At 43.8% G+C, this 27,123-nt stretch overlaps 1 protein-coding gene across 1 annotated transcript; it reads right to left on the bottom strand.

Annotated features, from left to right (window-relative positions):
- On the bottom strand, positions 1-27,123 carry MAL2 (mal, T cell differentiation protein 2; the record flags this gene model as incomplete). The annotated part of the gene is made up of 4 exons (XM_080909476.1): positions 1-72; positions 2,136-2,291; positions 12,573-12,743; positions 26,992-27,123. The coding sequence occupies 4 exons, from the start codon at positions 27,121-27,123 to the stop codon at positions 1-3; spliced, it is 531 nt and encodes a 176-aa protein (XP_080765602.1).

Genomic DNA, 27,123 nt, shown 5'->3' with positions numbered 1-27,123 from the left:
TTACGGTCTCCATCTTCGAAAAGCCAGACCCAAACTGCAACCATAGCAAGCCGTTGCCATGAAGGCAAAAACCTACAGGAAGGAAAGAAACACTGCCATCAGATTCACAACATGGACTTTTCTAAGTCTCATCCTGAGAGACCACTGGACAAACATTTACCAACTGGCCTGTAGATATTTCAACATAGGACGATATTTTATAGCGACCTATGTTTCTGTGACCTTGTTTCTTTGCCTCACAGCGCTGGCCCTCCCTTTGTACACTACAGCTCTTAACTTTCAAACCTACAGGCAGCCTTACTTCCACTATTTGTCGTGTGTCAGGCTCACTTGTTAAGTATTTATGAAACCCCAGGCAGTGCATTAAAAAATTCTGATTTATCTCTTCATCCAGTAGTTTCATAGCTGAGAAGACAGTAACTATCAGCCTCTGAGGACACATCAAATCATTTCTGTCATTTTTAGAACTCAGTAGACAAACCCCATAGGAGTGAGTTCTGAGTTCTGTTCCTTCTCATGCGGGAGACAGTTGTCCTAGCCCAAACTCTGCTTGGGCCTGTTTCCTTGGTGTCATGGTAGATGTCATTTACACCAACTATACATACATCATTGCATTTGGTGAGGTTAGCAATAAGTCCCCATTGTCCTCACATGACACTCAGGCTTGTTACAAAAGAAGATTACAGACCAATAAAATGATAGAATATGACTGACTACGAAACACTGTTTGTTTTCCAACACAAGGGTTTTCTGTGTGGTCCAGGCTGTTCTGGAACTCAGTTTGACCAAGCTGGCTTCAACTCAGAGACCCACATGCCTTTGTATCCCACGTGCCAGGATTAAAGGGATGTATCACCACTGCCTGGTGTCTGGCAAGGGTAGAGATTCCTCACCAGGAAACTGCAGGCCGAGAAAAGGGAGCACAAATTCATCCACCGGCCTTTGTCACAGTTTAATTAACCCTTCCCATTTTGCTTTATTTTTTGAAATCTATTTTTAATACAGATGCTGTCCTCTGAGTGAGAATAATTGTTTTGGGAATCTATCAATAGCGAGAGGGAATTGTCCTCATTTTGAACTATACTGAACGAAAAAGAGAAGCAAACAGTTTAACCCAGTGTGACACATGAATGGCTGATCCATTTTAGCTACTGAAAGCCCAAGACCTAGAGTCCTGACTGGACTGGAGAGGGTGTTAAAAATGAAATGCCATGAAAGACTTGAAGTGTTGGTCTACACATGGAGGTGGCTTCCCTCTGGCAGAGGGATACAGACACGTTTTCAGAAGAAGCACATCTAGGAAAGAACTGTCTAGAAAGTTCTAAAAGTTGAACCCTTTAGGGGTTAAGGGCTAAAGAGGAAAAGACACTAGGTCCACTGAATAGGAACTATTAAATGTCAATCAAGATATTTCATTTTAGAAAGTAGTTTTAACTTGTGGTTTTAGAAGTTACCCATGACGTTTGGGCCCGGCCTGGTCTACCAAGTGAGTTTCAGGACATCCAGGCCGTTAAACAGAGAAAGCCTGTCTCAAACCATCCCCCATCCTCCGAAATTACCCATGAAAACAAAACTGTTCACAAATCTTTGCATAATTTAATACAAAATGACAGGTTCACTACAGTGTATGAATGAAAGAGGATTCAGGAGGTTTTCTCCTGTAACCTGTCTGTCCCCATAACTGGTGACATTCATGCTCACCAGCACTGACCCCAACAATAAGAACTGAAATTTATTCATGTCAGCTCCCCCCCCCCAAAAAAAGCACCCTTCTACTTGGCAGGCCCATGGTAAAATGCAGCCAATAGTCTCAATTAAAAATTGGCACAAGCTTGAAAAGAGCAAAGTCCCCTCAGCAGGTCTGAAAATTTAGAGAGAACACTATAGTGGATTCTTCTTCCAAAATCAAGTGCCATTGACATGTTGGCTTCTCAGAAAATGTCAACAGCTTTGGGCTGCAGCTGAACCATGTACAGTGGGGGTGAAGAGAGGACTTTGCTCACAGGACGACCGAACAGATAAACAGCTATTACACATCCGATTCTAAAAGCCACCATTAAAAGACCACAGCAGCCCGGGGAGTCTCCCAGATGCTGGGCCACGGAAGGTCACGGTTATCCTCAGGCAGCACTTACCGTGGCTGCCACGTTGATGTTGTACTGGCTGTCGCTGAGTAGTGGCTTCACGGTCATTGTTGCGTTGCACTGCAGGTCATGCAGGGAGGTAGCCGCTGCTTCCAGCAGAAAGGCTCCGAAGTAGAAGACGAAGACAACGAAATGGTAGGCAAAATCCTTAAAGAGGGGGAGGGAAGGCATTTAAATACCTACACCGATGAAGGATACAACTGTAATACGCTTTCCTGTTCTCCATTTCCAATGGAAGTTTAGACAGGGAAGCTCAGACCATTTAGTCAAATGATCTTAGGTATATCCATTGTTTATTTTGAATGTTTTAGAGAATCTGGACCATTAGAATCTAATGTAAGCCCATCCTTAACTGTGGAGGGATCGCAATTGTTAGCTGCTGGGAGAGGGAGGGATAAGTTGACCACATTCCTGTGGAAGGCCACATGTCCAAAAACATTTGGGAGCATAAATTGGCCCTGAAGTACATTTTTAAAAGAGGTAACACAGAGTTGGATGCCTTGGGTGAATATGATCAAAGCATGTTGTCTGAGAAGCTCTGACCTCTCAAAGAACTAATAAAATAATCTCAGTGAATCTATTTTATTCGGCACAATAGTAAATTTCCTTATATGTTGAATTTTCTAATAGAATATAATATCAGCTTAGATCAATACACAGAGATATCCATATTAATTACAGTAAGATAAAAGGTCTGTAAAGGAAATTTAAAACTAAGACAATGGTATCTTTAAATTTCAAATAAAACTGTATTCATCTTATATACTTAATAAATACTTTAGTAATTGATATTGCAATTATAACTATCTATCATTCTATATTCTGCAAGATACAGACGTAGTGATAGAATTCAATGGCGTACGGCCTGATATTTTATTAAAAACAAGGAATAAATACTACTGCAAAAGTTATTTTGTGCACTACTAGAATTAATGTGAAACATAAACTATCATAATCCAGTTTTACCTGAAATATACCGTCTACATATTTTACATTTATAGCTGCCACATTCTAGCATCTTCATCTGCATAAATTCTTGTCCGTACAGTTATCAGTTACTATCTCTTTTACAAATAAAATTTTATCCTTCTTTTCATACCAAGGTTAACTTTTGGGGGGAGGATCAGGATGACGCTTATGTGATTCCAGAGTTGACTTTCTTTCATTATAAAAATCTAAATTAATTAGTAATTTTTACTGACCGATATAAATTATATATTCATTGTATGTATTTTAAAACATGCATTTGAAACAACTGATTTATCCTCTCACATACTCACCCTTTAAATGGTGGGAGCTCTCAAAACCTACTCAGCCATTTTCCAGAATACATTACTATTAACTGGAGTCCATGCTATAGAACCCAGGGAGGCACTATTTCTTGCTGAGTTACTGCAATGCTTTGGCGAATACCTTCCCAACCTGCTCTCTCAACAGGTTTCATAACCACCACTTTATTCTCCACTTTAGGTTCATTATTTTTCACCAATTAGTCATGTTATGATGAACATCATTTGGTGCCTGGCTTATTCATTTTACAGCTTCACCATGTCTATCTATCTTATTGTAAATACCAGAATTATCTTCATTTCTAAACAGCCAAATAGCTTGTCCTTGACCTATCAAAGCAAAGACTTTAGATGATTTCATACAACGGTTACTGTGAAAAGTGCCGTGAAGAATGTGGGCACAGACAGACAGACTGACCTCATTACCTTTACATATACATATACGTATATGTATACACATAGGAAGATTCAAGGATCATGTGGATGCTTTAGAGAACATTCCATAGTAACGGTGCTAATTAGCATGTTTGGGAGCTCTCTTCAAAGTCTACCTTTCCCCTCTCCAATGATAGTCCTAACAAAATTACAAAAGGGGATGTTGTACTGTCTTTGTAGATGTCCACTCAGCAGCACTGCCCGTTGAAATTTCCCATTATGCCTAGAATGCTAAGTCAAATTTAACCAGGGTGACATTTATAAGGTACAAGGGAAAAATGCTTTCTATAAAATGCCAGTCAGGGTGAAATGACACACATAACATAACGCTGACCACACATCTAGCCTATAGCCAATGCTCTGATACATGAGGTCACGTGGATAATATATGTTCATGGACAAAGGTCAGGGGGTTCATGAATTAAATGTATCTTACTGGCTTGCTAATTATTAATAGTTGTAAAAATTGAAAAAGTGCGTTGAGATTGACTATTGACATTCTCGAGAAGGTTCGAGAGTTAAAAAGCCAAGCTAGGGGCTAGGACAATAGTTCCGAAAGCAAAGTACTTAACATGCAAACATAGAACCTGAATCTTTACCTGTCACCTATGTTAAAAAAGCCTGAAATGGTGGCATGCACTTGTAATTTCAGCACAGAAAACTGATCCCTGAGGCTTAATAGACAGCTAGTTTAGATGACTTCCAGATACCAGGGAGGAATTCTGTGGGGGTTTTGTCTGTTGCTATGCACTGAAATGCTAAAAACTTGCCCCCATGGTCTGGTTGCCCCCCAGGGATGAGGTATACACCAAATGATGCTGTGTAACCTTGTACTTTAATGTAAGACCATTGGTTGAATAAAGATGCCTACAGCTTTTAGCTGGGCAGAGGAGAGGTGGGTGGGGCTTTGGTTCCCAGGGCAGGGGTCTGAGGCAGAGACCGTACGGAGATAAGAGAGAGATGAAGGAGGAGAAGATGCCATGGGTTATGTGGATTGTGAGTACATGGTCACAAGACCTGGGCAGTTGGAGTAGGAACACCCCAGGCAGAACATGGCAAGCTATATTGTGGGGCTATTGACAGAGAAGTAGGCAAAATAGCTTAGCGGGCTGATATCTGCCCAGCGCTAGTGGTGTTGAGGCTTATTATAAATACGAGGTTTGTGTCTTTTATTATCAAAGGTGGTGCAGAATTAATTTTTGCTGCAACAGGATTCTGTCTCAAAAGTAAGATAGATGGCCCCTGAAAAGGAGTGACAGCCAGGCCCCACAGACACACGCACACACATGAACACACATACATAGCTGTACATATACCTCTGACTCCTTTCCCACAGAAAGGCAAAGATGCAGCTGAGTGAGGTGACTTGCAACTGTTAGGAGACTTACTGCTTACTCTTTGCAGGACTCCATACCATCAGCTTTTGGGACAGGATTCCGGTTCTTATGGTACTTCCTTTTTTTTCTTGTTTTTATTGGATATTCTCTGTATTTACATTTCAGATGTTACCCCCTTTCCCCCTACTTTCATCCCTCTCCCCCTCTAGTTGCTTCCCTGAAGATGCTCCCTCTCCCAACCACTCTCTCCACCTCAGCACCTTGGCATTCCCCTACGCTGGGAGAACGAGCCTTCACTGGACCAAAGGCCTCTCCTCCCATTGATGACAGACGATGCCATCCTCTGCTACATATGCAACCGGAGCCATGAATCTCTCCATGTGTGCTCATTGGCTGGTGTTTTTTTTTTTTTTTTGGCTTGGATTCCAACAGATGTGGCCTATGCTTAAGTGTCTGAGCCAAAGACATATTGTCCTTGGGTAGCTCTCAGGGAGTCACAGTATATTTGGGCGGAACCTAGGTCACTGTGCCCAATACAGGATCTCAATGTTGTTGTGGAGCTTCCCGTGGACTTGGCCAACACTGCAATGCAAACGAGGGCTCTCACATTTGTTTTACATCTCTTGGCATTACCTAATACTGGTCTCTTTTTTTCTCCCCATAAAAGATGCCAAGAGCAATGTGCACAAGTGTGTATGTGGATGCGTTCATGCACACACACACACCTCTTTCCCCCCCACACACACACCAAAATCAAAATCAAAACTCAAACTAAAGAAACAAACAAAAAAAAAATCCAAACTACCTCCAATAACATAATCTTCTATTTCCTTTCTGGGTTTTTAAAAATTAACATATTAATATACTATCTCATATACTATTATCCCTTCCCTCCTCCCCTCTCAGTCCTGACTCTCGCCCCTCCTCCACATCCACCCCTCCTTTATTTCCCCCTAGAAAAGGGCAGGCTTCCCAGGGACATCAACCACACATGACACATCAGGTGGCAATAACATTAGGTACCTCTCCTCATATCAAGACTGGGTGAGACAACTCAATAGGAACATAAAGTCCCCACCCCCTCTGTTAGGACTCTCACAAAATACCACACAATGATAACATATATGCAGAGGGGCTAGGTTAGACTCAGGTAGGTTCCCTGATGCTCAGTTCAGTCTCACTGAGCCCCTAAGAGTCCAGGTTTGTCTATTCTGTGGATTTTCATGTGTCCTCAACCCCTCTGGCTCTTACAATCCTTCCTCCCCTTCTCTGCAGAACAAACTAAGTTCTGCCTTGTGTTTAGCTGTGGGTCTCTATATCTGTTTCCATGAGTTGGCGGATGGAGCCTCTGCAAGATCTCCTTTTCTAATTTTTTTCCTAGAGCCTGTTACTTAGTAGTTTTGAGATTGCTTAATATTTTTTTAGTGCTTTCACTTCTTGACCATTAAGTAGCTGTAGATAAGTTATTAACCACACGATGATTCTTTCGCTGCCTCATCTACTGCATAAATGTTGTGAAAGGGTTTACAACCCCATGGGAAGAACAACATTATCAACTAAAAACGCTCCACAGCTCCCAGAGACTAAAACACTAACCACTGAGCACACATGGAGAGACCCGTGGCTCCAGCTGCATATGCAGCTGAGGATGGCAGTGTCTGCATCAATGGAAGAAGAGGCATTTGGTTCAGAGAAGGCTCATTTTCTCAGTGTAGGGGAATGCCAAAGCACTGAGGTGTGAGAGAGGTTCATTGGGAGAGGGAGCACCTTCACGGAAGCAGGGAGAGGGGAATGGAAGTGGGTGGAAAGGGGATAACATTTGAAATGTAAATACAGAGAATATTCAATAAGAAAAGGGAGGATAAAGAAATGTTGGGAAAGCCTCTCACAGGCCTGTGCACCCTGACCACTAGAGGGCTACACATTAGCATCTGACTACACACAAAATCTCTTCTGCAAGGTTCAGTCACGGTTTGGAACTTGAACTACACTGGAGGTTCCCAAATAGTGGAATGAAGTAGAGCCGTCTAAAGAACTTAATTAGGCACAGATAAATGAGCACCACCTTGTAGTTTTGGACTAAGCAGTCTAGACAGGGTTGGCAGAGGCTGTGCATTTCTGGGTGATGCTGATGTCTTGCTTGGTGACTGCGTTTTTAAAGCACCATCCTTGACAGTTCTTCATTAAAGTAGGCCCATCCCCCTTCTAAGTCTTGTTTGCATGCTCTTTCCCCTACCCAATCCGGCTAACACTACCCCAGAGCCTTCCTTGCCTCACACTTTTATCAGACAACCTCAACCTCAAACACTGCTTGGGATTTTTTTTTTTTTTTAACACATATGGCCATTTCCAACATTCTAGTCTCGGGAAGGAAAGAAAGGGAAAGGAAAGAAAAATACCCGAACACGTATGGGGCACTGTGGCTCCTTAACAGCATAGGAAATGGAAAACACCCACTAAAACCCGAGCTTTACTATTGGTAGCATACACCGTAACCCCAGCAGCTAGGGGTCTGAACAGGAAGGATCACCAGTTTGGGCTACAGTCTGGTTTACATGTACGTAGCAAGACTGTCTCAAAAAAAAAAAAAAAAAGAAGTGCCCAGGTCAAAGTGGCATAGAACGTAGCTCAGGACATTTAAATTATTAAGTGGTATTCATAGTAGGAATCTGATTAAATATATGCCCACTAGACTTCTATAAAATAAAGTGGGATTTGTTTAATTGTATATAATTTAAACATCTCTTTAAAAAAAGTATTCTTCTTTAGCATATTCTCTCTAAAAAGGGAGGGATACGAGTAAGAAATCTCTTCTTCAAAGTTATACCAAAGTGGTTTTATTCTTATGTACAGGGGCGGGGAGAAAGTCCTCAGACTCCATTTATTTCAAAATCAAATTTGCCTTCTTATGAAGGCAGACCCATGATCCTAACCACTTGGAAGGTGGAGGTAAAATAAGTTTAATGGCAGCCTGGTCACATAAGACCCTACCTCAAGATAAAAAGTGAAAAAGATCAGGAGATGTGAGATGAGACCTTGCTTAGCATGCAGTAGCATGCGGAAGGGCTCCTGAGGGTCAATCTCCCAAACCATTCAGAAACAGAAAAATCTGGCCTTTCTTCAAATGGAGAAACAGTTTTGTTGTAATGCACCAGTTTAACCCAGAATAGAAAACCTGTGAAAATACACTAAACAGATCTTGCATTATGAATGTGAATTTAATACCAAATTAATAAAAAGTAGAAAATGTGCCCAGGAAATGACTTAATGGTTAAAGGGCTTGCCAGGTAAGCAAGAGAACCAGAATCTGGATTCCCGAGCTCCTTCTTAAACGCCAAGTGTGTGTGGTGGTTCACTCATATTTCAACCTCCAGAAGGCAGAGGTCAGCGAACCCCAGAGCAAGCTGGGTACCAAGACCTGCCCTTAAATCATCGAGCTCTGGTTTGAACGAGACCCTGCCTTACAGATGAATGCAGAAGAATTATAGAATTATTGAGGCTGATTCTTGACATCAACCTTGGTTTCACAGGCGTAGGCACATATATGTATGCATACCCAAACGTGTGTGCAGGCATGTGCACCCACATACGTGCATTCGATGTGCACACACTGTAAATATGGAAAATGAAACAAAATCACACTTTACAATAAATACTTGTAGAGAGGAAATTATTTCCAAAAGGCACTCCTATTTCTCTCAATCTGAGTACAAAGTAGCGTTAAATTATTCACAGGGGGAAATAATTAATTTTTTTATCGGTTAATGTTTAATAATTATGGAATGCAGCAACTAGAACTTGTACCAATCTGATGAGGTCCCCGTGAGGAGCGTGACTCAAAACCCGTCGTGACCTGGGAGCCCACGGCAAGTATTACAACCCACGTAAGGCTTACATGTGAGAGTGCTACAAGCATCCGTGTAAGAAAAGCTGCACAGCACACGGACAGAAAAACTTCATCTAAACCTGAGCAGCACGTAATAAACGACTAAGGCAGGAGCTGGTATGGCTGCCATGTGCTGAGCCCGTGCCGTACCACACTATGGTCACATGACGTGTACAGCTATCACACATAGACAATGTTAACTGGGAATTATGACCTGTGAACAGGCCCAAACAATGAAACATTTTAGTACTAAAGTTTGTGCAAGCATCCCAAAAGTTTAGAAGTCTACACATTCGAGACACTTCTGGCTCTAAGCATTTCCTCAGCCCATACCTAGGTCTTTTCTTTAACTGAGAAATAGACAGGAACACAGAGTAATTTTCCCAGATGAACTATGGAGCAAAAGCATTAGAAGTTTCCTTTTTGTTTGCTTTCTTATTTTGTCTGTTTTGCTTTGTCTCACTTTGGTCACTCAAAGTGGCTGTAGACTTAAGACCTTCCTGCCTCATTCTATGGAATGCTGAATTATGGACCTGCACCATCAGGACCAGCTTCCTGACAGTCACTTTGATACAGTGGCGAAGCTAAAACAAGGAGAACATGGATGGTTAATCCATTACATGCAATGTTACAAATGGAAAGAAAATGCAAAATTGGAAAGACCAACAAGCTATTAAAAAGACTTTAGTACTGAAAACAAGATTCTATCCAAGCAGGAGGAGGGATGTAATATAGGTGTCTGTCTGACAAGACCGGAAAAGATATAAAAAAGTATTTAAGCATTTAAAAGGTACATGCACAAACCAATTAGAAAGAATGCAGGATACCGCACGATCCTAGAAACATTTCCAGATTGAAAACTCAGTTGCTAGGCAATCAGGAGATCTAGGATTCCCTTGGGAATGGTCTGCTGGCGTGTGATACAATATTTGGGAAGAGCCAGTGATTAAGAATCCTGAAGTAGCAGCAGAAGCTGAGCAGAACAAAGACACCTGGTGCCATCTTTAAGTCTGATGCCAGAAGGACCTGCTATCCCTTAGCAACTTTGGAGCTCTGCTGATTCATTTGCAGACCTTCTCACGAGAAAGCCAGGCACCCAGGAAGAGGCAGTGAACTATTTCCCCGTACTGTAATTCGGGACTGGGAATTTTATTGCACAATCAAGTAATAAATACCGAAATTAGGGAAAATGTAGGAAAACACTACCTTAGCAACTTCCAAGAACTAGAACCCTCAAAGTTCTGAATTCCAAGTCTCACGTCTTTAAGGAATTGGAATAATTGTCAATTGGCGATTATAACCCACACACAAAGCTAGCACTATGAACACATTGTTTCTATTATTCTTTAATGGCATCTCGTGTGACAGTTCCTATTACGGAGCAGGGAACTGAAATACAGAGAAGTTAACTATTTTGTCCTAGGTAAATCAAGCCTCATGTGAAAGCCTGTTGAGGGCTGTGACCATTGGGCAACATTGCTTTCTTAGCTTTACCTTAACCCATGCCACCATTAGCCTGTACGCTGTCTTAGAGGTCATCCCTATTTGCTAGACTCCTCTGCTGAAAACATTTGAAATTATAGTTGTACTGGCTGGTTTTGTGTCAACTGACACAAGCTGAAGTTATCACAGAGAAAGGAGCCTCAGTTGAGGAAATGCCTCCATGAGCTCCAGCTGTAAGGCATCTTTTCAACTAGTGATCAAGGGGGAGTGCCCAGTCCATTGTGGGTGGAGTTATCCCTGGACCAGCCCATTGGAGCCATCCCTGACCCAGCCCATTGTGGGTGGAGCCATCCCTGGCCCAGCCCATTGTGGGTGGAGCCATCCCTGGGCTGGTAGACCTGGGTTCTATAAGAAAGCAGGCTGAGCAAGCCAGGGGAAGCAAGCCAGTAAGTCACATCCCTCCATGGCCTCTGCATCAGCTCCTGCTTCCTGACCTGCTTGAGTTCCAGTCCTGACTTCCTCTGGTGATGAACAGCAATGTGGAAGTGTAAGCTGAATACACCCTTTTTCCCCAACTTGCTTCTTGGTCATGATGTTTATGCAGGACTAGAAACCCTGACTCAGACAATAGTTCTCCTTAAGTTTTGTAAGTAAAACATTTCCCCTTAAAATCTGCCCCTAAAGCTGCTGAGGGAGCAGGACGTGATTATGCTCAAAAGTAACACATAAAGATCAAGTGATGGTCTGACTTAGGTTTCAAAGCACGCTAGTGTGCTGGAGAACATCCCAGCGTGATTCAGAACACCCAGTGTGATGCAGAATCTGAAAGAGGTTTCCTATGAGCATCAGTAAGCCCCATCCACTGTGGATTAAAATCATCCCTACTCATCTTTCAAAATGTGTTTAAGAAGGGCCACTGGTATGACAGTGAGGCTCCGTGCAACACATGGGGAAACACAATGTCTGCCGTGAATGGTAGCTTATCTTAAACGTCGAGTTTAACGCCGTGCTATCAATGTATCTTTCAGCACTCAGTAATTAATTTTAGAGAAGGGCTAATTATAGAACACTCTCCTTTGAAAACAGCACGGAACTACATGTTTTCTGAAAAGCTTGGACAACCTGCCCACTTCTGTGTCTGTGCATGTCCTGGGTACGAAATCAATCAGTCATGCATTGCAAATATTCAGAAAAACGTGTGCATACTAAATATGTGCAGACACTCTTCCCCTGTGTTCATTATCCAAACAGTTCCGTATAGAGCTACATGCAGGGCTGGAGAGAGGGCTCACTGGTTAAGAACACTGTACTCTGGCAGAGGACCTTGGTTCGATTCCCAGCAACCCCATCACAATTCTCAACCACCCACGAACACCAGGAATTCACCCAGTGCACAGAGATACACACAGGTTAAAACATTCACACACAAAATGCAATGAATGAATCTTTTTAAAGCTATGGGCATGGCATTTGCAATGTGTATTCTAAGTAACCTACAGATGACATAAAGCTTATAATGCATGGAGCTAATATGCAAATTAAACCTTCGTAATTAATTACATATTTACACACATACACACATATGTATGACTTGAGAATCTATAGATGCTAGTATCCCAGGTGACAGGGTAGGTCACATGATCAGTGCCCCTTTAAGAAGGTATAACTAAGTCCATTTAAATATCTGAAGAACAGATGAATGGAAAATTTCAAGACATATGTGACTCAAAGTCATCTCTTCTACTGTTCAGTCATAATTCCGTCCATTTTTTTTGGTATGATATGAAGTTGTTTTCAAATAAATAATAAAAGATAGCAGTGTGATTTCTTACTTCTATCAGGGTGCAAATTTTACAAACCAAGGTCCTGTTGCCCACCACAGCCACAGATGGGCACCACAGTGGTCTCCCCACGCTGACCTATCTTCTCTTCTATGGAGCAACAGAAAGAGCAGAGACCGAGGCATTTCTGAGCAGGATGAGGTATCTGTCCATTTAGTACATTTTCTTGCAATGGGTTTACTATAAAAGTTTCTTACCAGAAAGTTCCAGTTGGCATCGATCTGAGTCACCATACCAGAGAGGAACAGGCCCAGGAAGAGAAGTGAAAAGAAGAAGGCTGTCACAGACACAAACATGACCCATCCTTGTAGCAGAGGTAAAGGGACATTGGAGGAAGCAACCAAAATCCAGACAAGTCCCCCAAGTACCTGAAAGAAAAAATAAAGAAGAACACGGTAGCAGCTTTGCATTAGAGCACTTGTCTCTGCTGAGCTAACCCCATTTGCATCCACTTTGATCCCCCATTCTTACCTGGATCCCCTGCACTCTGCTACCCCAGTTTTTATTGTTTTCACATTATTACACACGATGTGTTCTTCCCATGGGGCAAAACCAGCTCTAACCCAGAGTTCAAGTCAACTCTGAACCTATATTTTCCTGGTGGATTCTCTTCCTCACCCAGGTGTTCTCTAGTTATCCACACACACCTGCAGAGTTCCCAGATACACACACACACACACACACACACACACACACACACACACACACACACACACACCTGCAGTGTCTCCAGCCATCCACACACACCTGCAGAGTTCCCAGACATACACCTGCAGTGTCTCCACACACACACACACACACACACACACACACACACACACACCCCTGGGGTGTCCCCAGCCATTCACACACAACTAACTTCAGAATTTCCCAGCCATTAACAGATGCCATCCAGTGATGATGCTGCCTCTTGAAACAGCACCTTGTGGATGGGGTTCATTCCAGTCAGCATCACACTGCGTGTTCCTCATCCCTTCTCCTTCCTCTCTCAGTGACTGTTAGAGAGTTTCTGAGGGAAGCACAGCTGTGACTCTCTAGTTTCCCACACACAGGCTCATTGTTCTGTGTCCACCTTGTTCTACCTGCACTCTGACATCGGGTGCCACCTACACAACTGTTGTTAAGAGAGTAAGCAAGGCAAGCCACCAGACTCACTCTCTGCCATGTGCTGGGCACCAAATTTGTATCTTAGAGTCATGTAACAACATCCAGGCACTGTGCTAGGTGCTGGGAATAAAATCATGCTGCACCGATCTCCATTACAGAACTGAGTCTATTGTAGGAAATTTCAGAAAATACTACCGAACCAATGCCAGAGCTGGTAGAAAACTGGACACTGGACCTTCACTAAGTAAATGCCCCAGATGCAGATACACACAGTCAGGAAAATGCATTCTAATAGTCACAAGCCCCAGGATGGGGCCTGTGTGATGCAGAAGGGATTTTAGGCAGGAGACAAATCTGGTGGTGAGAGCATAGGAGAGAGAACAGCCCCTTAGCACGGGAAAGGACACAGTCAGCAGTATGTGATTCGAGCGAGAGCCCACTGGAGGGTTTTGAGGATACTCGTGGAAGAGCAACGGAGGCCACAATTTTCTTGATCGGGAAGGTTTGCTGGCTGGAATGTGGGAATGGGCTGAGCAGGGAAGGATGCTGGAGAGAGAAGGATGCTGGAGAGAGAAGGATGCTGGAGAGAGGAGGATGCTGGAGAGAGGATGCTGGAGAGAGAAGGATGCTGGAGAGAGAAGGATGCTGGAGAGAGAAGGATGCTGGAGAGAGAAGGATGCTGGATGCAGGACTGAAGGCCACGGGTGATGACAGCATCGCATCAGTCATTGTAGAGAAACGGAGAACAGAGGAAGTCATGGGTAGAGGTTTCTAGGCAGAGGATGATGGTGCTTGGACAGATATAGGACATGGCAGACAAAGAAAAGGAGAGGAATCTTCACACTCTGGCCTAGGAAACTGGGATGACGTCAGAAAACAGGAGCAGAAATGGGCAATCATACCCAGTGTTCTCCATCTTGCCCTCAAAGCAAGAAAATGGCATGGCCTTTGTAAGACAGAGTAGGCTTTCTGTGAGCTTACCAGTCCTTTTTCCTTGTAAAGAATCATTTAATTTAATTTTATCTTATGTGCACTGGTGTTTTGCCTGCATGTTTCAGTGTGAGGGTGTCGGATCCCCTGGAACTTGACTTACAGACAGTTGTGAGCTGCCATGGGGATACTGGGAATTCAACCTTGGTCCTCTGCTTGAGCAGCTAGTGCTCTTAACTACTTAGCCATCTTTCCAGCTCCCAGCCCCTCTCCTATCTTATGCCATTGAGTCCTTCACACACACACACACACACACACACACACACACACACACACACACACACACACACGTATTACAGAAAAACAATCCACAGCTCAGAAACAAAGCTCTTCCATATCCGAATGGTGGCACTGCCGGGCCAGCAAGCCACTGAAGTGTGCTAAGTCCTTAACTCACGCCTAATCTTGAACCATTACCTTAAAAAAAAAAATCTCTGCTGAGTTCTACCTATTCCCAGCTACTCTCTCTCCTGAGACCCTCCCCAAAGGGATTTGAATACTTGGCCCTTTCTCTGCAAGAATACATACTTACATCTCTGTATCCAAGTCATTTGTTGATCCCCTGTAACTCCTTCCTAACCACCAGTCAGATTCTAGGCTAGATTTGACAACACAAAATGTTTGCTCACACCCTCACTTCAAGGATGCCTGGGGCAGGTAGGAGCCCTTCTTCCTGCTCCCCCACACCCACAACCCCATATAGAGGATGTAGAGAACACACAGACTATGGTGCTAAACAAGGGCTTATGTAAAAGCAATCTGAGCTCTAACCCTGAAAGGCCAAGAGGCATCTGCATGTGGGTTTCCTTGTACTTAGGTAATATACAAATTGTTCAAATCACAAAGGATAAAATAAGTTTTAAGACAAAGGGCTCAAGCTAGGTGTGGTGGTTCATGCTTTTAACCCAGCAAAGGTAGATGGATCTTTAAGTTTAAGGCCAGCCTTGTCTATAAAAGTGAGTTCCAGGACAACCAGGGCTACACAGAGAAAAACCACTCCAAAAAAAGAGCCAGACAAAGGGCTTAGTCATATATTTTGGTGATGTGCTCTGAAGAAATATTCTACACACCCAATAAATTACCACTTGTGTAATGATAGTTCAAGTATCCATTTAATAAACTTATAGCTGTGGTAATAGATCTCAGTTCCTATTACTTTCAAATAAAATATTAACAACCCCCAATATTTTATACGATAAATTTAAGTAATGAATATTAATATATGTTAATTTTAACAGCTCCTTTATTAGTTATCATGAAAGTTAGAATAAGCTTGTTCGCGGGTGGATGAGATTATCTCCTCTCTTACATCACTTACTGCATAATTGAAGGCAGTAAGAATATCTCTAACTTGTTTCTCAGAGTCCTCTTTCTAGTTGTCTTTCCTTATCCTCTACTTTCCAACGTTTTATGTTACTTTAACTACAACTTATGAGTTGTGCATCATTATTAAACTTCAATCAATGCAGTCATCGCTTCCTGAGAAGCGTAGTGCAAGGGTAATGAGAAATCAAGGACGACTGGTCATCATTTATTTAAGAGGCAAACTGAACAGAGGACAGTCACATAACTCAGGCATTAAGGTAAGTCCACATCTCTAAATCATTCTTCAGAATAAAAGTAGTATTGAATAAACCTGAACTGGAATAGATGGGCCCTAAACCTACTCTGCTACACGCAGAGCAAGAACATTCAAGAATACACAAGCACACACAAACAAAACAAAACACCCCAGCAACAACAATGGCAACAACAAAACTCGCAAGCAGGTGAGACTCCAGCTCTCATCCTAACCGAGGGAGAAATACAAACCATCAAACTGGATTGGGGAACAGATTGTAGCAAGTGCTACAGAAAGAACTGAGTACACTGGGTTCTGCGCGTTGGGAGAGGAGACAGAGGTGGAACAGGAGGGATCCTGAAAGGTGGGCAGCTCGGGGGATTCGACTTTAGACTTGGGCAAGGAGACCGAAAAGAAAGAATATGGGTTAACTGCTCTTTTGAACTCTATATTACAGTCTGTCCTACACCTCCAGCTTTGAAAAGGAGAGTGGGTACTTACAGAAAAAGTGATCTGATTGGCCCCATTTGTGGACTGCGATCGGCATGGCAACAGGAGGGAGACAGGGGTTGGGGGATGAGTTTCTTCTTTCTCAATTAATCCCACCCACATAGCAACCCTAGGTATCTGTGTGTTTGCTCTGCTCATGGGCTAGCTTTGAATGACAGTGGATCAGTGCAACTCATTTAAGCGAATGAGTGGATGGCAAAAATATGCTCACATAAGCTAGCCATTTTCCCTACTTCAAGAGTTTCTTTAACTGTCATCTGCAAGGCCCTGGGCTTAATACCTATTCACACACACACACACACACACACACACACACACACACACACACACAAACACACAGCAGTAGCAGCAGCAGCAGCAGATAGAAACAGATGAAGAGACCCACAGCCAAATATTGGGCAGAGCTGAGGGAATATTGTGGAAGAGTGGGGAAAAGAATTGAGCAAGGGGTCAAGGACACCACAAGAAGACTTACTGAGTCAACTAGCTTGAGGCTATAGGGGCTCAAAGGGACTGAACCACTAAACAAAAAGCATGCAGGAGCTGCACCTAGGTCCCTACGCCTTTGAGGCAGATGTGCAGTTTGGTCTTCGTGTGGGTCCCCAACAAGTGGAGTGGGGGGGCTGTCTCTGACTCTGTTGTCTGCATTGGATGCCTTTCACCTACCTCAACAGCTTGATTGGGCCTCAGTGGAAGAGAAGGTTCTTAGTTCTGCTGGGACCAGTTGGAGAAAAGGAGGGAAAATGGGGGAAGGGATTTGTAAGGGTGGGATTGGGATGTAATATGAATAAATAAAATCATAGAAAAAGGGGGGAAACTCGTACTGCTGTAGAGGTCATTATGGCTTTGACCCAAGTATCTCTTTCCTGTTTCTGATTTCCTTTCTAGTAAAGCTTCCTTCTCTTCTAAGCTTTCCAATTTGGCTTCAACACTAACATGTGAGTTTCTGGTGAGACTGGCTGTGCTTGGAATATTGGGTTCCAGTTCTGGACTTTAGTAAACTTGGAACATTTCCAGAATAAGTGATAATCGCCAGTGTCCCTGTTCAGGGGAGGAAGTTCTGCTATTGGGGGATGAACAAGAGCTTGGGAATGGTTAACGTCAGAGGGAAAGAGCTGGTAAAGAATCCTGGCAACAGCAGGTGTGCGAACTGCGAAGAAAGGTACTGCAAATGCCATCACCCACCCACGCTCTCGTCTTGGATCTGAGACCACATTCTGATCTCACGTCTACCTCTGCCCGCTGCTGCTCCTTACTGTTCTAAAAAGCATGATAATTATGTCGAAAATGTGCTTTCACTTCAAAATCTCTGTAGGGAACTAAATCAGGGCTCATGGGTCCAACCTAGCTTCAAATTCTAACATCCAGGAAGCACAAAGGAAAGAACCTTCTAGAAGCATCCTCCAGCTTCCTGTTGTTAGCTGTCCACACCTTCTTGGCCCAGCTTCATGGGTACCTGACGCATATGCGTTCAATTATGTTCTGGGGTAGAGTTATGAATTTGTTCCCTGTAAGGCTTTGGAGGTGAAGTGTTCACCTGGGGCTGTTTTGGGTGGCTGTGGAATCTTCTGGAGGTGAGGCCTAGCTGAAAGAACTGGGTCAGTGCAGGGCATACTTTGAGAGCCATAGTCTAGACCTTTTTCTGGCTTGAGCTCTCCTCCTTCTAACTTGCTGGTTAGAGGCGATTTGAGTTATGATGAACTGTACCCTCACCAACTGTGAGCCAAAGCAAATTCTCTCTCCTTTCAGTTGCACGAGCAAGGTGGTTTGTCATCACAGCTAATGGGAAATAAAAGCAATAGGCTACTTGTTTCTAAAACAACAGACCCTTTTGGGGTTTAAAATATGTTTGCTAATTACCTTTCACCTCTGTAGACCAGAAGCCTTCCCCCTAGACTTGACTTAAGCCTTCCTCCCACCATAAAAACAAGGGGCTGACCTGTGGTACCACATTTCCCAGAAAGCCTCTAGCCAGAAGCCAGAAGCCATATTTCTGTGGTTACTGTATCCTTCTGACCATCTACAACATCTAGATTAAAATCATGGACTCACATGCCTTTTACTCACTGGGCTGTAACATCAGAATTGGTGACAGTTACTTAAATGTTTCTGAAAACTGGGAACTCAGATGATTCTATATGAGGTGTTCAATGGTGTCCTGCTCCAAAGGGACAGAAAGCAATAAGTGAGAAGGACGTGCACCTTCCGATCCAAGGAACACCTGGCTATCTGAAGGCCAACCCATTTCTGGTACATGATGGATGTCTTAGACAGGTAAGACAAACAAAAACATGTCCCTCTCAATTAGTTTTCTAGTAATTATTGCCACAAGCACCACCTATGACAAGATCTTTGGATGCTAGGGAAGAAGGTAATGGAAAAACGGTCATGTCTTGCAAACATACCCCACAACAGCAATTTTCAGTCTTCTTTGGTCCCCATTTGCCAAATACCCTATTAGTACTGCAACCACCACTGTTAACTTTTGGTCACATTAGCCACTAAGCACCTGCCTGCCTGCTCCTTAACCATGCTGACATGCATCCAGACTGCTCCTGGGCACGCTAATCTAGAGGTTCAAGTCAGAAAGATATGTTAGTTCTGACTTAGGAAAAAATTTTTTGAGAAGCAAGGGCAGAGTAGACTTTTGTAGACTTGGTCTCACATAGAACTCAAGTCCGTTAATTACAACATAGGTTTTACTCCCTGATTTGTATTTGAATTATGTTTGTCAACACTACAAAGTCATCCCTTTACCTCATATGACTGAGACTTCCATGTCAGTTTTCTGATTTGCTAATGCAAACCCTAAAACAGGAAGTAAAGAGTGTAGAAGACAGTTCTGGTCTTTGTACCTTTGCATTTATCATTTCCCTTGCTTTCTGAGATCTCCTTTCATGTATGTAGGTAGCTCACTATTGTGTGCATTAAACATGTCCACATGCCAAGGCCAATGTCTAGACAAGAACTGGACAGACCATTCCCTTCTTTTATTCTTTTGACAGCCTTCCTTCTGAGAGTCCAAAGTCTTTATACAAAGGCTGAGAATGGCAGGCAGGGTTGCTAGGAGAAGAATCAGCCCTCTTCTATAAAATGGGCCAATGAGTAGATCAGATCAAACTATCTAACTGGGAAAAATATTATAACTTGGAGACCTGAGCGGCATATCTGCTCCGCAACTGCCATTTCATCTAGAATACTCTTATATACTGTGTTATAAGCCAATAGCATTGGCTGACTTCTGCATGTGTGGGAAGTCCACTAGCCTGGTACCAGTTCCTCATCACTGGTCTTGTTGATTCAGTCACATACCAGCAGCTATGCCAAGTGCACAGCTGTCCTATCAGGCACATTTTTATACATCCACACAAGGCGAGTCTTTGACCTTTCTGTTGCAGCTCAAGGTCAATCTTTTTAGTAACGTGTGGTTCAAAGTCCTCAAAATTTTAGTTTCTATTTCCCACAAGGCTATTACTCAGGGGACATGACAAACAAAGAACTCTGGAAGGGGCATTGGCTTACTTTCCCTTACAAAACATTAATGGTTCTTTTCCTGTGATAGAAGACTATTAACTCATAGGTACAAGGGGGGGAAACATATTATTTCCAGGATATAAACACATTTAGAGAGACAAGAACATTGGTTTCTAGGCCTTCTATAATCTATTTTAAACTGTCTCTCTGCAATCAAAATCCATTTTCTGGCCAAGGAAAGATAGCTCTATAGACCAGCACATTTACATGTAAGACTGTACTCAGAGACATTAACTGGTTGAAAATAACGAGAAATCCCTTCCACGGAGTCCCCTGGATGACCATACCTGCCACTACTCCATCCCTCTCAACCATCTCCCCTGTGCTCCTCCTCAGACACATCGTATGTTTCTGTCTTGTTCAGTAGCACCCGAGAGAATGTCCAAGACCATATATTAGTTAACCCACTAATCTTTGAGTCACTAACACACGACCAACCCCCTAAGCCTCCAGCTTTTCTCCCTTTTCCATCCTTCTTTTCCTTGCTATTATTTTAGGGTCTTATCAGTTCTTATCTGAACTATAGTAATCAATCATTGATTGATTACTTTGATCTCCCTGTTTTACAAAGAAATTTCATTAAAGGTTTTAGACATAAGCCCAACCATGTTTGACCCTGTCCTTAGCAGTGCTCCTTGGGGGACGGATTCGAAACCCGAACTAGCATCTGTCAGCAAAACCACAGTTTCAACCTGGCCAGCGGTATCTTGTTTCTCTTTTCCCAAGGCCTTATCTGTCACACCGAAATACCAACAATTGCCAGAAATTCCACGGCCTAGTCTGATTGTTTTTCTCTTTTCTTTATCTCTAAGGCTTGCCCGTGGCCTTCTCTCTATCTGGAACTTTGTCTCAGCACTTCAGGCTCACCTCGAATGTTACTGCTCCATTCCGGCTGCCCGACCTAACCACCCAGTAGCTACACACTCTGTTCCTCCTAATATCCCCATAAGCCTATTTCACAAAACTGCAAATGCTTTATCTACCTATCTTGGCTGGCCTGCAACTCACTTAAGAAACCAAACTAGCTGCTACCTCACAGAAACCCACTTGCCCATTTCCTGGACGGGGAACTCAGAGGGACACAGCAATATGCCCGGCATGCACAACTACTTTTAAGGCAAGGACTCTATTGGCTATCAGATCTCAGGACATAAGAGCAGGCCCAAGGAACACCGTGTCCTTTAATATAGTATTATGTTAAATAAAGGACAATAATATGGCAGTAAAACCACTACAGGCAGAAGAATGTAGAAAACGTGTTCTAGAATTCCTCTCGTAAAGAGAAACGTAAACAAATGACCTGAAGGTGTTTTTTAAACAGTGGAGCTGTGAGAGCCACTGAATAAATCAATGCTGCTGTTTTTCAGAGCCATCAGTGTCACACTTAATCTCTCTTACACGTTTTTATAAAACAGTGTCATTGAGAACAGGAGGCTAACCGTCTGGTGCATCCCCTGAGTTTAATCCTCTGACATTATTACAGCTAGGCCCAGAAAGAAAATGTTTGTCCATTGTATCTCTTCTTTCATGACAGCTTCCTTTCCTCAAATAAAAGTGACTTTTTTTTTTTTTTTTTTTTTTTTTTTTTGGTATTACCTCTTAACTAGATGATAAGGGCTTGCAGGTAAGGAGGCATCCAAACAGTTCTATGTACACTATGTAGTCAATAAATATTCACTCTAGGAACACTGAGAGGATTTGACAATTGCAACTTTTGTTCATGAGAATGAGCGTGGCCATTGCATGGCCCTGTACTGGTATGGACAACGTTGAGTGTCAGACCTCACTGTCCCCATTACTTGAGACAGGCTCTCTTTTGCTGTTCACTGATGTCTTGGCGAAGCACACAGGTTTCTGGGATTCCACTGTATCTACCTCCAATCTCACACAGGAGCAATGACTGCAAATACCTCAGAGGCCAGCGTTTCAAGAGTTCTAGTGTTTGAACACAGGCCCATGTACTTTTGCATCAAATCCTTTACTCTTTGAGCCTTGTCCTAGCCCTGAAAATGATAACTTTTGGGATTCATGTTTTCAGTCTGAGCTAAAACTCTTGGATTTGCAGATGGGATGGATCCAAAAGTTGGGTGGTCTCTGGGTGGCCTTTCCTCAGTCTTTGTTCCATTTTTGTTCCTGTCTTTCCTTTGGACAGGGACATTTCTGGGTTAAATTTTTTGAAATAGGGTCCATTGTTCAACTGGGGGCCCTGTCGATCTACTGGAGGTGGTCTGTCTGCCTGTCTATCTACTGGAGGTGGTCTTTCTGCCTATCTACTGGAGGTGGTCTGTCTGTCTATCTACTGGAGGTGGTCTGTCTGCCTATCTACTGGAGGTGGTCCGTCTGCCTATCTACTGGAGGTGGTCTGTCTGTCTATCTACTGGAGGTGGTCCGTCTGCCTATCTACTGGAGGTGGTCTCTCTGCCTATCTACTGGAGGTGGTCTCTCTGCCTATCTACTGGAGGTGGTCTGTATAGGTTCCCTCCCTCCTTTGCTGGATATTTCAGTCATGAGCTCTAGAGATCCATCCCATCTGCCGACACCAAACCCCCACACTCTTGCTGATGCCAAGAAGCACTTGCTGACAGCAGCCTGGTATGGCTGTTCCCTGAGAGGCTGTACCAACATATGACAAATATAGATGCAGATACTCACAACCAACTATCAGACTGAGCATAGGGACCACAATGGAGGAGCTAAGGGAAGGACTGAAGTAGCTGATGGGGACTGCAACCCCATAGGAAAACAATATCAACTAACCGGACCCTCCAAAGCTCCCAAGTACTAAACCACCAATCAAAGAGCACACATGGAGGAGCCATGGCTCCAGATACATATGTAGCAGAGGATGGCCTTACCTGATATCAGTGGTAGGGGAGACTTCATCCTGTGGAGGCTTGATGCCCCAGCATAGGGAGATGCTAGGGTTGTGAGGCGGGAGTGAGTGACTGGGTGAAAGAGCACCCTCTTAAGGCAAACTGAGGGGGAGGGGAGGGATGGAATGTGGGATCTGTGGAGGGATAATTGGTAACGGAGCTATTATTTGACGTGTAAATGATTAATAAAATATATTAATAAAGTGATGAATAAAAGGCTTGTCTTTGCAGTTCTAACTTTGTATTAAATTTTTATAGATACATAGTAAGGATACATCTGGAAAGAATAATTTAAACCAAAGCCAAAGGGCTGGCAAGTCAGGAAACCAGTGGTAGAACATACCTATCTTAAAAAAAAAAATCATGAACGCAATGTGGGAATGTGCCCCACTTAAGAATCAGGTGTTGTGAATTGCCCTACTTGGTTCTGGTGGGCAGGCACTGTTTACAGTGTCATAAGTACAGTGCACTTGGAGGCTAGGATTCAATTCCCTGAGCAAAGTTAGTAGGAGAATGGAGCTCTAGGACCATAGTATCAAGAGTGGAGACCATCTTCACTGAACAGCATTCGTGTAGCTCCAGAGAGCAACAAGACCCAACACGAAGATATCCTCAAAATAAATGGATTTCAATGGAGGGTCAAAACTTAAAGGGAGTTAAGAAGATATCCAGAAACATTAACAGAAGGTGAAAATAATTGGTTCTCAGTGTAGGGTTCACTTAGTATTTGAGACCGTGCCTAGGGAATCCTCATGTTTAGTTTATAAGGAGAAAACTTTTGAAGAGGAACCATGGGACTCTGTGACTAAGGAACCAAAAAGGAATAAAATCATGAAATGTAGGGATCAAGGTGCTGTTGTCTGTCCACTCCTCAGGGTGAGCACTGTCTGCAGAAGACCACCAAGGTGGTCTGTGGCTGCGTTCTTAATCTTATGACCCAGTACCACTAAGCATTCCAGAAGGATGGGACCAAGAAGAAACTGTCGGCTTGACTCAGTGTGGCCTCTAATGTCCCTTGAGGTCACTGGTTTCATTGGTATGTTTTGATCCTCCCCATGGGAAGAGGTAACAGAAGTTCAGGGGAGAGGAAAAGGATAACTTCTGCTTAAATTTGGAAAGACATTTGTCCAAAAAATTAAAAAAAAAAAATGTAAGGCTGGAAAAATATTTGTGCTTTAGTCTCGAAGTCCTGACTTCAACCCCCAGGATGCACTTAACACAATCTGTGTGTTTGGATTTGTAACTTCCGTGCTAGTCAGGCGGAGACAAGATGAGCCCTGACCGGCCACCCTATTCTACTTGGCAAGTTACAGGGCAGTAACAGAACTTGATCAGACCGATCTCCATCCCCCAGCCCCTCCCCCAAGGACTGGGACAGGATGGTGAGATGGCTCAGTGGGGAAAAGTTCCTGACCTCAGACTGTGAACCTTAGTTTGGCCCCTGGGTCCCATGTAGTAGTAGAGAACCCACTACAGAAAGTTGTCGTCTTCCTTCCACAGTTGCCGTGTGGAAATGAACAGGCCTTCTGCTGCCCTCAACTAATAAGCAAAATCTAAAAAAGAAGCAGTGGACAGTCCTTGAGGAATGACACCCAAGGCTGTCCCTTGAACTCCATATGTGCGCGCGCGCGCACACACACACACACACACACATACACACACACACACACACATACACACACACACACACACACACCTGAACTGAACATGCATGTGCACACACACAAATGCATGCCTGCAGTGCAAATTTAAATGGCTCTGGAGAGAGACACTTCATTTTTATAAGAGTTAGGTCGATTGCCAGAGGAGCAGAAGTTTAAGAAAGCAGGAAGCAAGTCACCTTTTTGGAAATGTGTGGGATACTTCCCCACACTTCCAGGATCTAATCATCCTATCTGTCCTACCAAAGAGAAATATTCCCATTTGTGAGGAAATCCTCTTTTCTACCCAGTCGGGTTCAAAGACTCTATCAGTGGGCTGTAGCTATGTGTGCATTAGAGTCTCCAGAGATCCGTAAGAAATCTCCGACTCTGGCTGCTCCCTTAGAGACTCTGATTTAATTAGGCTGGTCTGGCAACACGACTTTTAAAAGCTGCCAAGTTATTAAGTACAGAAAGTATTGAGAACGAAGCACTATGGTAGATAGGGAGAGGAGGTAGCTGAGTTCAGTATATCACCTCTTTGATTTGTTAACCTCCAGAACTAAATAGTGTTCCATACAGTGTGGCACATCCACAGGTGGGTCCTGAGTACCATTTGATTTAGTAACACACGGTTAAGACTTCAGTGAATATATTTTCCATATATACAATGTATGTATGTGTATATATACATGTGTGTATACATATATATGTATATATATACACATAATATATTTAATGTGTGTGTTTGCATATATATACATAATATATTTAATGTGTGTGTTTTACATATATATATGTATATATATATACATAATATATTTAATGTGTGTTTTACATATATATATATATATATATTTGAATAACTATTAGAAACCAACATATCAAATTGGAGATTAAGTGTATATTACTGCTGAGGATGTTTGCTAACCCCTATCAAAGTTTAGGCTGTGCGTCGAAGTGCGCGGCTCTTCTGTAAATGTCAGGATAAGTCGGACTTTAGTAAAGCCGTGGGAAGAGCCTGTGAAGAGGAAGCAAGCATGTGGAACTTGAGGAACAGGCAGGAAAGGAGCCTAGGATTTGGGGACTCTTCCTCTGCAGCGCTTCCTGTTTTAAAGGTTGTGTCCTTCCACAGTCAGGAGTCTGGCCCAGTGGCATCTCCTCCCTGTTTCTCTCACAAGTTACCTGCCACACGCCTCAGTCATTCTTACGAAGGTGAACTGGGCTCGAACCCAAATCCGCCGGGGTCTACCGTCACACACACTCACAATCTGACCTCAGCTGCCTCAGCTGTGACTCATTCACTTGGGTCTCTTCTTTCAGATTCAAATCTGAGCTAAACCCAAGGTGGCTTGGCTACCTAAGCATAATGGGGCAGGAAACCAAGCTCGCGGGGTTTTCAGCTCAGCAGCACAAAAGGGAACCCCGAGTGACCTAGATCCAGGTTACACAAACTCGCAGGAGTGGATGAGGGTTGACACCAACACCCTAAACAGAGCAAACAAAACCGGCCTGCAGGAACGACACTGCTTTGCTGACATCTCTTTCTATTTGACATTCTCCGGGCATGATGCAACCCCAGTTGCCCAATTTCTATTTGCACATTTCCCCCTTGTCCTCAAGCTCCCAACCCCTCTACATTCCTCAAGTTCAAGTGTCTAACTCAACAAGGTTGCAGAGCAGGCCAAAGGCATCAACTTGACTTTGGGCGGAGCAAAGTGCTCTCAGGTGGTTTGGAATTCTCGGGTAAACTTAGCAAAGGGCGAGGTGCAAAGGCAAGAGTTGTGGCTGACAGCTCCACTTCCACTTTCTCCCTCTGTTTTAACAGCCACTTGATTACACACTCACTGCACCTACAACCTCACCTTTCTCTCTGCCCTGTTCTTCCTTGGCGAAGGCAAGGCTGAGTCTGGTGAAAACCATACCCAGGCTTCAGCCTCCTCTTCCTTTCCCTGGCGCCTCCCGCGTGGGCTTTCCACATCCTAACAGCTTCCTGGCCACCGAGTCACCAGAACACCTTTGCACCACCCAACAAAATGGCAGCTTGGCGACAGGAGAGACCAAGGGCGCTGGCTCCTCCTCTAGCCAAGTGCAGCTCCTGTCCAAGATCGCTCCGAGAGCAAACACGACAGGGCTCCTGGTCAAGTCCCTAATCATGGCCCCCTCGCCTGCTCCGTCTCTAGGGCACATTTCCATTCCGGGCCGGCGAGCAGGTGTCCGCGTAACAGGTGCCAGCCAAGAGGCCCCGGTACTGCGTGGACAGGACCCCGAGACGGGCTACAGAAAAAGACCACTTCTCGAGGAAAAGGGAGGGTGCAGAGGGACCAGCCTGGGCTGGGGGCGAGGATGCTGCCTGCCCTTGCTCCCGGGGCTCGATCGTCACCTACGCTGCCCCACTTACAATCTCCAGGCAGACGAAAGCTCCCGAGTAGGTCCTCAGGATGTCTGGGCCAGCGGGCAGGGTGACCCGGGGCGCCGGGAAGGACACGGCCGGGTTCGGGGGCGGCGGGACTGCCGCTCCGACGGCCGACAT

The sequence above is a fragment of the Micromys minutus genome, assembly GCF_963924665.1.
Source record: "Micromys minutus genome assembly, chromosome: 33".
NCBI classification, from domain to species: Eukaryota; Metazoa; Chordata; class Mammalia; order Rodentia; family Muridae; genus Micromys; species Micromys minutus.
This window is presented reverse-complemented; position numbering and strand designations above follow the sequence as displayed.